General features: G+C 40.6%; 3 protein-coding genes and 1 long non-coding RNA gene across 5 annotated transcripts; 3 read left to right on the top strand and 1 right to left on the bottom strand.

The window, feature by feature from the left end:
* The first annotated feature begins 2104 nt into the window (after nucleotides 1-2104).
* bdnf (brain-derived neurotrophic factor) lies at nucleotides 2105-3492 on the top strand. Of its 2 annotated transcripts, XM_084682313.1 has the most exons (2): nucleotides 2105-2338; nucleotides 2390-3492. In XM_084682313.1, the coding sequence occupies exons 1-2, from the start codon at nucleotides 2105-2107 to the stop codon at nucleotides 2930-2932; spliced, it is 777 nt and encodes a 258-aa protein (XP_084538439.1). In that variant the 3' UTR covers nucleotides 2933-3492. The 2 variants fall into 2 exon arrangements, with proteins under 2 accessions (XP_084538439.1, XP_084538438.1); XM_084682312.1 differs by having other exon boundaries at nucleotides 2105-3492.
* Nucleotides 3493-4873: 1381 nt separating this feature from the next.
* On the top strand, nucleotides 4874-8756 carry lin7c (lin-7 homolog C (C. elegans)). The gene is given in 6 exon segments (XM_084681568.1): nucleotides 4874-5049; nucleotides 5794-5912; nucleotides 6381-6452; nucleotides 6668-6836; nucleotides 6839-6876; nucleotides 7080-8756. Coding segments are annotated over 6 exon segments (603 nt in total). The 5' UTR covers nucleotides 4874-5012; the 3' UTR covers nucleotides 7248-8756.
* Nucleotides 8757-9578: 822 nt separating this feature from the next.
* On the top strand, nucleotides 9579-11438 carry rplp2b (ribosomal protein, large P2b). Its single transcript, XM_084681572.1, has 5 exons — nucleotides 9579-9709; nucleotides 10420-10543; nucleotides 10793-10841; nucleotides 11022-11117; nucleotides 11322-11438. Exons 2-5 carry the CDS (start codon nucleotides 10421-10423, stop codon nucleotides 11393-11395), a joined length of 342 nt encoding a protein of 113 aa, XP_084537698.1. The 5' UTR covers nucleotides 9579-9709; nucleotide 10420; the 3' UTR covers nucleotides 11396-11438.
* LOC146247132 (uncharacterized) lies at nucleotides 11331-13343 on the bottom strand. The gene is made up of 2 exons (XR_014732198.1): nucleotides 12917-13343; nucleotides 11331-12037 (listed from the first exon to the last, which is right to left on the bottom strand). It is a non-coding gene; the product is annotated as an uncharacterized LOC146247132 (long non-coding RNA).
* Nucleotides 13344-13497: the final 154 nt, after the last annotated feature.

Raw genomic sequence — 13497 nt, 5'->3', positions numbered from 1 at the left:
GTCATTTGCATCTTAGAAGTGTAAACTAGGACGGCCGATGGCACCTTGATTATCCTAAATGGCATTTCTTCAGCATTTAAGTAACATATCTCTGACAGAAACGAGTGATGATTTTTTCGTTACTATTTGCTTCTTGTCTTTTCACTTGGGGCTGTGGTTTCATCTCCAAGGTTGTCGATAAGGGGAGACGCTCCCAACCCCCTGCAAACACATAGTACCAAACCCCTCCCCCTAACACACACACACACTCTGGAGATGTGCATCAGAGCGCTCAGGGACCCCGCGGCTCATTAAGGAGAAGGATGTGATATTCTGAATCGAGACTGTGAGACTCCCAGAACGCCTATTTATAGACGCAATATCTCTATGGCAGTCGTCGTGGCGTTGGCTAATCACAGCCGTGGCCCCAGACACCAATTAAGAATGAAACAAATGCTTTTTAGGTGGGTTGTGCCCCTCCTTTCTGCTGAGAGCCGTCTGTCCAAGCTGCCCGGCAGGGGAGTGGATCTGCTCGGAGCATATTCCTGCATCAGGTCGGGACATGAGAAGGACGGCATGCAGAGTGCAGTCACAGCCTTGCCCGGGCTATTTTTAAATGCTCCCCACTGGAAGGCGAGATGAGATCTCGCTTTTTTCATTGTCGTTTATTATTGCTTTCATTTGTGTGACTCTGTCTGGGATGTCTACGGATGTGTGAATTGCTGTGATTCTGAGGGCTACTCCAAGGTAAGGGATGCTTGTGTGGAGCTAGGGGATGTACTGAATAAGGACATGGTATTTGTTTTGGTTCGGATAGCTGGGCCCTTTATAGCATTCTTCCTCCTGAAATGCCTGCTTATCAGATCTGTATTATGTGAGCTGATCATCTGAGCTTTAAGGCCATTATTCAAATGATATAGTGGATACTTGAATGTTTAAGGATGCAAGAACATTTCTTCTCCTTGCAGCGTCCTCCTGATTGAATTCCTGCTAGTTCCTACTTACTCTATGCATCCATCAATAAACATCATTCCGTCCATGCTAGTTCAGCATATCGTCTTTCAAAACAAATATTGGTTGCGTAGCACAAGTCTAGAGTAAACATGCATTTGTTTATTTTTAAAGTTACTGTGTCTCCCCAAGCAATCAATCAGATAATCTATATATTTTTCCCCATGGGAAATTTGGTGAGGAGCCAGGCATATGAAATACATTAGGATGAAGTGTTTTCAAATCACCATGAAGAACAATATACAAAGCATACACTCTTCAAATGAATTGAAAGAATATATATCCATATTTAATTTACTAGTACCAATAATCTTAATTAGTTGAGGATTTATAGAACATGAACCACTAGGTATGACATTGATACTTTCATGTTTGGTTTCAGACAATGTAATGATATTGTCTAGGCAGACTACATTTACATTTCTTGACAATCTAAAGTTCCCAATATCAAAATTCTGGCTTACTGTGCCCATTTGTAGGCCTAAATACCTGTAAACGACATTCACCCCAAGTTGACAAAATTCCAGAAGGATGAATTTACAGTTATAATTTCATTACAGGATTCAACATTTAAAAACTCTGCAAGAGGGAATGTTGGCAAGCTAAACACGTCGGCATTAATAGCATGGTGCCCAGCCTCCTCCCAGCCCCAGTCTAAAAAAACATGGAATGAGTTGGAAAACGCTGTTGTCAGCAGCCATTGACGGCCCTGCTGGGCCCTTTGTTTTAGCCTGCCAACTATAAAATCTAGGCCAAACCTTGTATATGAACAGAAATATCACAAGCATAGTGGAACAGACAACATAGTACTGAGGCTCAATCCTGTTGTGTTATTTCTTAACTGTGGTTTGCAATTGGGCTCTTTTTTGGCAACTATGGTGACGGAATAAAACTCCTCTATAGTTTTAAGGGCCATTGCGGAAGCACGGCACTAAGTTTACATAATGGAAATGAATAATGCTGTTTTGAATCGTACTATTGAAAACTGTCTGACCGCAGATAATACAAACCATATTTTCAGATGGACTAACATTGTATTTTCTCTCTCTCTTTCCCCTCTCCACTTTTTCTCTCTTGTCTTTTGTTTGTCCAGTTCCACCAGGTTAGAAGAGTGATGACCATCCTGTTCCTTACTATGGTTATTTCATACTTCAGTTGCATGAGAGCTGCGCCCCTGAGAGACAGCCCAGGCATGCGGGGCCATCGGACAGAAGGCTACCTGAGTCCCGCAGCCTCGTCCGCCAGAGGGCACGGGACTCCACAGGGCAGTGGGGGCCCGGCCCAGCGTGGAGGGGCCCTTCCCTCCCTCACAGACACGTTTGAGCAGGTGATAGAGGAGCTGCTGGAGGTGGAGGGGGAGGCGGCGGCCGCAGCGCAGATGGGGGCAGGGGCTGACCAGGGTCAGGGCAGAAGCGGCCCGGCGTCCTCCTCCGTGGTGACCACGGAGACAAAGGACGTTGACCTGTACGCATCGCGGGTGATGATCAGCAACCAAGTGCCTTTAGAGCCGCCACTGCTCTTTCTACTGGAGGAATACAAAAACTACCTGGACGCCGCAAACATGTCCATGAGGGTGCGGAGGCACTCCGACCCGTCCCGGCGTGGGGAGCTCAGCGTGTGTGACAGTATTAGCCAGTGGGTTACTGCGGTGGATAAAAAGACGGCAATAGACATGTCTGGGCAGACCGTGACCGTCCTGGAAAAGGTCCCCGTCCCCAATGGCCAACTGAAGCAATACTTTTATGAGACAAAATGCAACCCTATGGGGTACACAAAGGAGGGATGCCGTGGAATTGACAAGCGACATTATAACTCCCAATGCAGGACAACCCAGTCCTACGTGCGTGCTCTCACCATGGATAGCAAAAAGAAGATTGGCTGGAGGTTTATAAGGATAGACACTTCGTGTGTATGCACATTGACCATTAAAAGAGGAAGATAGTGTATATAATGTATAGATTTTATTGAGAGTTTAAAAAAGAGAGTAAAGAGAAAATATCTATTTGTATATATACATAACAGGGTAAATTATTCCGTCAAATGAAAATTTTATGGACTGCATGTAAAAAAAGATGAAGTTTATACAGTAAAAGTGATACTACAGTCTATTTATTGAACATATTCATGACCTTGTAAACAATTAAAAAAAATATCTGATCAGTCATTTGCGCCCAGTTTAAATTACTATATCACATTCCTCAAGACGTGTGGTTTGTTTACGTTGCCAAGAATCTGAGAATGAAGGAGAAGACAGGTGGGAAGGAAGAGAGGTCGAGGAGGACAGTTCCATTTAAAAAACTTGCATGCTGCTTCAATTGTGAATTGAGAAATTGTCCACTTAAGAAAAAAAAGAGATGATACAGACCAAAACATTCCGTTTACATCCTCAACAGTAAAAGGTTTTCCTCTTAAGTACATTCTGTCTACTGTTCTAAACTTCTGAAGGTAATGTTGGACTTACATACTATGTCAAGGTGCTGTTGTCAAAGCTTTGCTGTTTATTTTTTTATCCCCACCAGAGGACAAAATATATAAGAGTATATAAAGTTTATTCATTAACATATGTTTCTGGATTAATATAATTCATTTTGTATGTTGTGAAGTTGTTTGCAATATTAAATTGAAATATTTGAAGAAATAAAAATGATTATAGGCAACTGAAAAACAAAACCAATGTCAATAAAGTTTTAACCCTGCACTTCTAGGTATCATAAACATAAGACAGAAAGACACACACATGCTTGCTCACATACACACAGTTGGCTTCATTCATCCAGTATAGCTTGGTGACATTGAAAATTGAAAACTCAGCCAACAAGAGGCCGTCATTAAACTTAACTTTAATCTCCTCTCACCGTGTGCCACGGGTACTTCACACAAGGCCGCCGTAACGGGGGGAAGATAAGGACGATTCGAAGGTTCCTGGTCGAACAGGGGTCCCAACAGAACCCCATACTTTCCTGTATGATTTAGATTTCGGAGCCCAGAGAACAAATTAGCCAGGGGGCCCAGAAACCCTAGTGGCACCCCTGACTTCACATATCTATACTGCATGAATCTGTAAGTTCATATCATGGCTCTATAGGCTACAAAAAGATCATCCTTATCTGAATTATTCTCAATAAATACACATAGAATACGTGGAGAAACAGAAAATGCAGCAACTCCACACTCTATCCGGAATAACACTTATTGGCCTGTTATGAAGAAGTTCTAAGGCTGATTCCACTAGGCAGATCCTTCTATTCCCTTGTCACTTTTATCTGCACCTATCCACAATCAACCTGGCTACAAGCTGCCAGGCTCCCAAGTGCATCTAACGGTCAGGAAAAAACAGTCCCCGAGGCAGTGGTCTGAAGGGCACGAACCATCATCCATGACAGCCAATGTGTGTGGACCACTTCAGGTAAATTCATATTTTATAATTCAATAATTTAATCTCTTACAAATATGCCATCAAGAGTCACAATAATCTCTTTCTAAAGAGTCTCTACGACTCCACGACTGCAAGAACCCTCTACCCCATTATTAAATTCAGAACGCATTAACCTTCTCAAAAGCCCACCCTACGTGAGTACCAGATGACATTCTTTGTCTAAACACCATGATTACTCAAACAACTCCTGCATTCTTATCAAGGAAAACCAAATAAAAAGGTTTATAAAAAGTTGGTAGGTCATATTGGATACAATTTCATACGAACGTTTTCTTACCTATAAGTAACTGATAGGGGGAAACGATGCCTATTTTCTAATTGTGTGCTGTACTATGGCTACTGATTTCATCAGATGGGGTACTGAGAATTGTCCCTACCTGGCACCACCATCACACCAACAACACGCTGGCAAAGGATGAGTGTCTACAACGCGTGCGCGTTGCGCAACATTCAAAGGATCCTTAATGCTAGCTTGCTAGCTACCAGTGATTAGGTCCAGCCATCGACGTTCATCGTTTGCTATCTTGCGAGTCTGTTTTGATAAGTTTCCCTAGCAAACATCGATTCAGTCTAGTGAAGATTCAGAATGGCATCGTTGGGGGAACCTGTACGGCTGGAAAGAGGTGATTTATCAAGCCTCCAAGCTCACGTTTCTATGAATTGGTCATACAGACAAATGAAATGGCTAGCTAAGCTAGGTAGTTGGGTAGCATGTTGTTAGGCTAAATATTTAAATTCCAAGGCTAGCTAGATTAGCTAGTAGCATGATATAGCTACGTAATTCAGTTCACGACGAGAAGAAAACGGTGGTCTTGCTCTAGACATATGTCTGATGATAAGGAGTGTTATATCCATAGCTAATATATCTGCAGTATGCTTTCTGTTGTGGCTTGGTCAACGTAACGGTAGCTGGCTAGCTAATCCTCAAAAAGAGCCTTCTGGCTACTGTAGTTGGAGGTGTACAGTAGGCTAGTCAGTACCTCCTTGGTCTCAAGACCAGACTAAGTACCAGGTGAGCTTGTTACAGTTGACAGTGAGTGATTGGAATTCTACAGTACATATGTTGTGTTGTCGTTGAGAATAGTCCTATACAAAGTGATAACACTGATTCGCTGCCAAGTTTGAGTGCACCACACAATTTCATATAATTCAAAACAACCCAGACGATGCACCGTCTTCAGCCACTGTATTCTTGATGTTTTTATGCCGAATATAGTTTGTGTTATCATGTCCTCTGTCAGATGTGTTGAAACAAAAGGTAGCGTCTCTGCCTCTACCAAGTATTTCCCCATCATCATCATCGACTCTTTGTGGTTTGGTCACGTTTTTGTTCAGTTATATAATGAATATAATGTTTCTGATCACAGATATTTCCCGTGCTATTGAGCTTCTTGACAAGCTCCAGAGGACAGGGGAGGTGCCTCCCCAGAAGTTACAGGCCCTGCAGAGAGTTCTGCAAAGTGAGTTCTGCAACGCTGTCAGAGAGGTGAGGCAGAGTTCACTCAACCTGGCTAAAGCAAGAGACTGGTGGAGGGGTGCTTGATGGCATTGATGGAAGTGTGCAATGCCTAAATAATCAACGGGCAACCCATACTATTCTTTGTGCACTTAGATTGAATGAGTGAATTAAGTCAACGGGGATCTATTAGAACCTTCCTGTCTAAATGTACTAGTTTTCTTAAGTAGGGGTGAGTTCACTATGCATTTATAAACCATATGTATACTCAGGTGTATGAACATGTACAGTATAATCTATAGAAGTATAATGGCAAAAGGGAAGTAGAATAGTGCAATAACCAGATATTTAAGGTAACAAATTGACTAGTGGAACATGCAACAGTGCAGTGTAACGAAAAGCTATAAGCCCTGTGTGTGTCCTCATGTGTACAAACATGTACAGTAAATTCTGTTCTTGTATAAATGTAGAAGTTACAAGCCCTTGATGTGTCCCCAGGTGTATGAACATGTATATGAGACGGTGGACATTAACAGCAGTCCTGAGGTTCGGGCCAACGCCACAGCAAAGGTACAGCTACACTAATCAACCAATACTTGACTCACCAGTCAAGGGGGTCAGTATAGATCCACATTATCTGATGGTCCTGATCTCAGTGCTGTCAGCTGATGTGCTGGTTTCCTCTCTCTGTCTCAGTGGGACCACAGTAAATGACGGTAGACATCTCAATCCTAAACAATATAATTTAGAAAAACATTCCACAACTAAACTTTCTTGCTTTGCAGGCCACGGTTGCTGCATTTGCAGCTAGTGAGGGTCATTCACACCCTCGTGTGGTGGAGCTGCCCAAAACAGAGGAGGGTCTAGGCTTCAACATCATGGGAGGAAAGGAGCAGAACTCACCCATCTACATCTCACGCATCATTCCTGGGGGCATTGCAGACCGCCATGGGGGCCTAAAAGAGGAGACCAGCTCCTTTCTGTTAATGGAGTGGTATGTAGAGACAATATTCAAACGCTTGCATGTACACAGATGACAAAACAGTATGTTCATTTATTATGATGTTTGCACTGAATTTCCAACACCTCAACCTTTTTATATGTTCATGTTTTATATTCCTCTTCCCTCCTAACTTTGTCTCTAATTATACCTTCATCTGTGTCTCTCTTTATCCCGCTCTGTCTCCCTCCCTCCAGAGTGTGGAGGGGGAGCACCATGAGAAAGCTGTGGAGCTCCTCAAGGCAGCCCAGGGCACTGTTAAGCTGGTGGTGAGGTACACCCCCAAAGTCCTTGAGGAAATGGAATCCCGTTTTGAGAAAATGAGGTCTGCAAAACGCCGGCAACAGAACAGCTACCCCCAGTAGTGTCAACTCGCCATCGACACCTTATTCCCACACTCTCATTGGCCGTCTATCTCACTCCCTCATTTACCTTTTTTTCTAAAACGCAGAGTACAGATTAAAGTTTAGTTTGTAGCCACGTGTATTATATTTCTCTACCATCTCTCAACATGTTCAATACCCCTCCCAGACACCACACCGTCCTCCCAACTGGCACAATGTGAATACTACTAGACTCATCATGTTATGGACCCTAAATGTAGTTTGTCATTCACACTTTAAATGTGCTTTAAGTTTTGGACTGACATTTTGGATGCAGTTTGAAGATCTTTAAAAACAACTGTAGAATTTTTTTATTTTATTTTTTAACTAAGTGCCTCAGGGCAAAACAAATGTATCTAATAATGACTTTGTACTGTAATTTAAATGGCACTTGCTTTTCACAAAACAAAGGTAAAATGATTGAACACTAGCTGACAGATTTACCATGTATTCACACTCTATTATTACCTGATCAAAACACGGGATTCACAATAAACTGTAAATCTGCATTTTATAGGAGCAGCTATGTAGGGTAAATTGCATTCACACATTCAAGTGAGGGTCAAGATTGTGTCATGTCAGCTTTTGAACTAATTTGTGTACTAACCCACTCATTGAAATAAGTGTGAATGTGAAGTAAATCTGTCTTCTATGCACATATTTGTTGATTGTATCTTCTAACTAGCATTTGGGCATGCTTTTACACATTGGTGTTCCATGTGTTCATTCTCTTGTTATTTTTGTTGTAAAAGGAACAGTGTCAGTTTAACCATATTCCATTATTTTCCATGTACACTAATTTGGTAATGAACCACCCACACTTTTGACTGTGTAAACTGGTTAATATATTGCCTTTAAAGGGGTGTGTTGAATTAATCCACCAGACCAAAGGACAACAAGCTGTCCAATGTAAGAGACCAGAGTCTGTTGAAATAGTGGTGTTTTTTAGACTGAGGAAATATTCCTTTAGATAATGAAGAAGCCTCTTAATTTATTTTTAACTTCTGTTTTTTCCCCCTATGTTTTACAAGCTTAAAAAAGATTGCTGTTTCATAAAATATTCAACCTCCAACTTTTGCCACCCATAAATCATTTACTGCCTTCAAATGCGTAGGTGTTCAGAGGCTGGCAGAAATCTTGCATGAACACAGTATGCGCATATACAATTCAGATAACCTTTTCCCCTTATGCCAGTTGTATAGCGTTCCGAGACCTAAGGCAGTCCTGGCATTTAAATATTTCACAAGAGCAATAAGTAAAACCTTTTGAGACTGGGTATTTCTTCAAGTTCCCCATCTAGAGCTGGGATTTATAACCACAGGCAACTCTTTGGTTTGCCCTTATTTTGTTTATCTTTCACTGTTTGCATTCTGATGTACAATTGTTTACAACTGGGTTGCAGATCAGTTAATGTGTGTGATATAGACATTAATATAATGTATTAGTTGGCAATGATTAAAAAAACAACACATTGTATAGCTGCCAAATGAACTGGTACTCAATAGTTGTTGTTTTGCATGCAATGTTAATATTAAGTGGTTTTTAAAAGCCATATGTCTGGATGATACTCAGGATTAAAACATGATATGGTAGTGGATAAGACCCATAAGGTATATGTGCCATTCTGGGGGTAAAACTCATATAGAAGTTTATTGTTTTCGATTATGTTTATATTGTATTTGTCTGGTTGGCCATCATTAATGTATCATCAAATACAAATTGTGAAGGTGTATTTGAAAAGTTAGAATTGGGTTTCAAGAAAAACACATCCAGAATAGAAAAGCAGTCCTAAATTAAACGTAACTGATTACTTGAGTCAGCTAGGTCAGGATATTTTATATCAGTCTTCGTGAGTACACATAAAATACATTTTAAAAAATCTTAAAGGGCTGTCACGATACAGCCCGCAATTCTTTCATATTTTTTGGAAAAGGGTCAAAATAATATTTTTGTAAGTATTTTCTTTTGATATTTTTTTTCACTTTTTTTACACGTGATTTTGATGAACATTTTCCAGAAATTATTTGTACTCCTTCTTTGACTGCATTCTGTCATTGTTTCGAGTACCAAGACCAAATTCGCAACGTTTATGAAAACGATTTGATAACATTGAGTTTTTAACTGTTTAATTTGGATTGCGATTTGCATACACTTGTGTCCTTAGTTAATATCCAGTTGTGTTAATCAATGTGGATGTAAATAATAATATAGATCATAATTAGATTGTAAGCTGCACACAATAAATAATGCTGGGAAAAGCATTCAAGTGTTTTGGATTTATTATCTTATGTTTTATCACTAAGTAGGATACTCTGTGATTTTGTTCACCAATGACTGTGCCCTCTCCGCCATGCGCACGTTATTCCGTTTCCGTTCTCCCTTGCTATTTCCTTTTCGCCTGTGCAATTCTTACCGTCAACACGCGCTCACCCTACCAGCTCAAAGTAAGTTGCACATTCAAGTGTTTAAATGGATAAATATAAATTTTCCAAAAACTTACTGTAACGTCTGAACGTTAAACATAACTAGGAGTGTGTCTCGATCTTTACAATGTGAATGTGTTGAGAAATGTAGTGACAGATGAGCGGAGGGTTAGCTTACTACGCTAGCCTTACTGCCATGTGTGCTGTCGCGCTCACTGGTGCATCCAACGGTGCAAGGCCTAAAATCGAGGATGGATAAAAACATTTAAGTTTCGTTAAGCCAAAATGTAGATACCTACACTTTGGTTGGTAGTCAAGAGTGGCTTTCTTTGTTAGTTGGCTAACTACTGTAGATCACAGGTAGAAGATCAAAAATCAGCCAACACTGTTAACTACTACTAGCCGGCTAGGCTACCTCCAACTGATTCTTTTCTTGAAACGATATATTGCTGGAAATTGTCAGTAGGATTGAGTAAGTCTAACGAGAGAATCCAGCTGTTGTACATCAACATTTAACCAGGGAAAGTGGATTGGCTGTGTCTTGTAGCAAGCTTGGTTGTATTGGTTTGAACAGTAAGTTAACGAAGTTGACTTTTCATTATCGACTGGTGAACCATTGTTCTAGGACTGTTTCACATTTTCCTGTACCCTCCATGGACAGTCAATTGGTTTGACACGTCAATCAGTACGCATAAGGATTGTCCTGTTTACATGTACTTTTTTCATTGCAGGATGCGTTACGTTGCTGCTTACCTGCTTGCTGCCCTTGCAGGCAAAGAAAGCCCCGCGGCTGGTGACATCAAGAAGATACTGGAGAGTGTTGGCATTGAGGCTGATGACACACGCATGGAGAAGGTACGAAGAAAGTGCATGCAGTTGGGCATCTTCTGTCAAAACCTCATGGTCTGGGACTGTTTTAAAGGTTCTCCTTACTACACTGATGTGCTTTATCTGGGGACCTTTTTTTAAGTGTCGGAAATATGCATTTTAGTATTCAAAGAGCCTTCTAGCCACAACCTCCATACTTAGAAGTGAGATGTACCGTATGCCTTAAACCATAACCTCAAAGTGCATAACCTACTGTTAAATGTCTTCACTGAACAGGTCATCTCTGAGCTCAGTGGCAAGAATGTGGATGAGGTGATTGCCCAAGGTGAGCTTTTCTGTGTTAATGGTGTCAATGTTGTCTCTATGTTGCAATGGGAATGTTGACTGTTACTATTTTGTTCAGATTTGCACATTGTGGAGGTTTCTGTTCAACAAAAACAAACAAAAAAACGTGTATATTGTGAGGCTGTTAATCACTTGATAAACAACTTGTGTTCTCTGCCAGGCTATGGTAAGCTTGCCAGCATGCCAGCTGGTGGTGCTGTTGCAGTGGCCAGCTCTGCAGCTGTCGGGTCAGGAGGAGCTGCTGCCCCAGCTGCAGGTGAGCATTGGACTCTTGAACTTCAGTCCTGCTATCCTTACATATGAAGGGATATTTTCTGCAGTATTTGATGGATGATTCATTTTTATGTATTGGATAATATTCCAATCACTAGGACATGTACAAGTAGGTTTGTTTGGCATTACAGAGATCTCTGAGAGATTGTACTAGATTGTTGTCTTATCACGTGTTGTATCTTTACAGTTGAGGAGAAGGAAGAGAAGAAGGATGAGTCAGAAGAGTCTGATGATGACATGGGATTCGGCCTGTTTGACTAAACTCATTCCGGACGAAATAAACAAACTGTTCATAGAAAAAATACATACCACTTTCCGCTTCTTTATTAAATGGATTTTGCATCGTGCTAAACCAATTACTGTCTTAATATAATTCAGATGTTCCATATGAACACACCTTTCTATCATAAAGAAACTTTGAATATGCTGCAATAATACTGTGATTAAGGCCTTTCTCTCATCCAAACACATGTTCCCTTAAAGATGTATCTTAGAAGAAAATGTAGTTTAACTTGAAACACATGTTGGTGCTCAGCTTGCTGTTGCTTTATAAAGTGTAAATCAGTGCAATGGTCACTTTCATTCGTTTGTTATAGATGTAGCCAACACAACATATTTGTATATTGTAAAAATGTCCAATATATAACATTGGTGACAACTGGAACATCTGGGAAGCCAACAACATAGTGAAAAAATGGTGCTTGTTTTAAGGCTGAAGAAAGGTCTGTTACTAAGAAACTCATTTTGCATGGTCATCTTGCGTCATCGTGACAATTGCGAAAACAGCTTGATTTCTCTGGAGAACATAAGTGGAGCCTTTCCCGGAGTAGTCTAAATTATTTTCGAAACATTGAACATACATTTGCTGTCACTGCCGTCAAGATATAGTTGCCTCCAATACGCCTGAAAAAAATTGACCAATGGTTTAATCTCATAAAGCATTGCGCCATATCCAACAGGTTATATTAGAACATAAGGTCAACGGGTGCGATATCGTTTTTTTTTTATTGATACTTTGTTCCTTGTCGAATAAGCAAGCATGAATGGTTCACATTACGGGTGGTTTCAATAATGCTAATAAGAGTCGCAACGTCTGCATTGTCGTGGAATGGGACCAGTAACAGCCATACGAATGCGATATACGAATCAACACATTTATGTAATGACTTTATACTGTTAGGTCATACGCACTCAATACGCATATGGACCCGTGATGTAGGAAAAGATGGACTTCACCGACATTTTTACATGTGATTTAACTAGACTAAGTCCTTTATATAGTAGTCATAGTAATTTAAAAAATGAAACAATGGCTAACCAACAACTTTTAGGCCCATATGTTTAAACAAATCGATTTGAAAAAATATCTGGTTCGTTGTTGAATTGCCAGATGTTAACCTAGCCTTAGGTAAAAGGTTATGTAGGGTCTATAGAGTATACTCTATTGCGAGGATGTAAAACTCGCGTTACCCATTAAACAGACAGAGACAAGGCGGCAACGGTGAACCCAGACAGTTGTTATCTAGCTCTTAGCGTACCAATATTTATGGTATTATAATGTTCCGCTGTCTGCAATTAGACGTTACACCGTGTGTTCTGTCACACGTACAGCACGTTGATTATTGCTGATGATGAATGTTTTCCTGTTCAGTCGGGGTTTTTAACCTTCATTTAGGCCTATACTAAGCGAGAGACTTTTACAGCACGTTGAATTTAAAACGACATGGCCGACTTAAAGGGTACATTCAGTTTAATGGTCAATAAATGGGATTTAAGCCTTACCGCATACTCGTTGCATTTCGATGTGGTAGTTATGACTATTCAGCTATGGAGCAGGTTCTGAGACGGTATGTGGGATACTTAATTCACTAAATCAAGGATCTGAACAAGTAGTAAACCAGCTTAACTACTGACCTTAGATCAAGGCAGTTGTATCATGTCAGATTTCCCGTGGATCAATAGGAAGTGGCAGGAATCATTTGCTAAGTCAATCATATTTAAATTAAACCTAGAAGGGCATGTTGGCACGATGCTGGTTAATTCTTCGGCAAAAGACTGCGTCAGCCATAGACTTGCATGATATCAAATACCCTAAAAGGCACCAACATCAGAAGGGAGAGGCTGCGCATATGGACGTCCCGCTATATATCTCTAATTGTCAGTCTGGGTTGGAATATTAAAACATTGTACGTCTGATACTATATTACTGTGTAATTGTTGTAGCTTATCAAGTTAATTTAAAAAAACATAGTTGTAGGTCTATATTCAGGAAACGGTGTTTTTCGATCTTGAAACAAGGTTCTCCATTGGTTAAACTCGTGTAGGAAAGCGATGATTTGATTGGCTTGAAGCGCTGCGCACGC

This window comes from Hypomesus nipponensis, chromosome 19 (assembly GCF_054491055.1).
Source record: "Hypomesus nipponensis isolate SF chromosome 19, ASM5449105v1, whole genome shotgun sequence".
Classification (NCBI taxonomy): domain Eukaryota; kingdom Metazoa; phylum Chordata; class Actinopteri; order Osmeriformes; family Osmeridae; genus Hypomesus; species Hypomesus nipponensis.
This window is presented reverse-complemented; position numbering and strand designations above follow the sequence as displayed.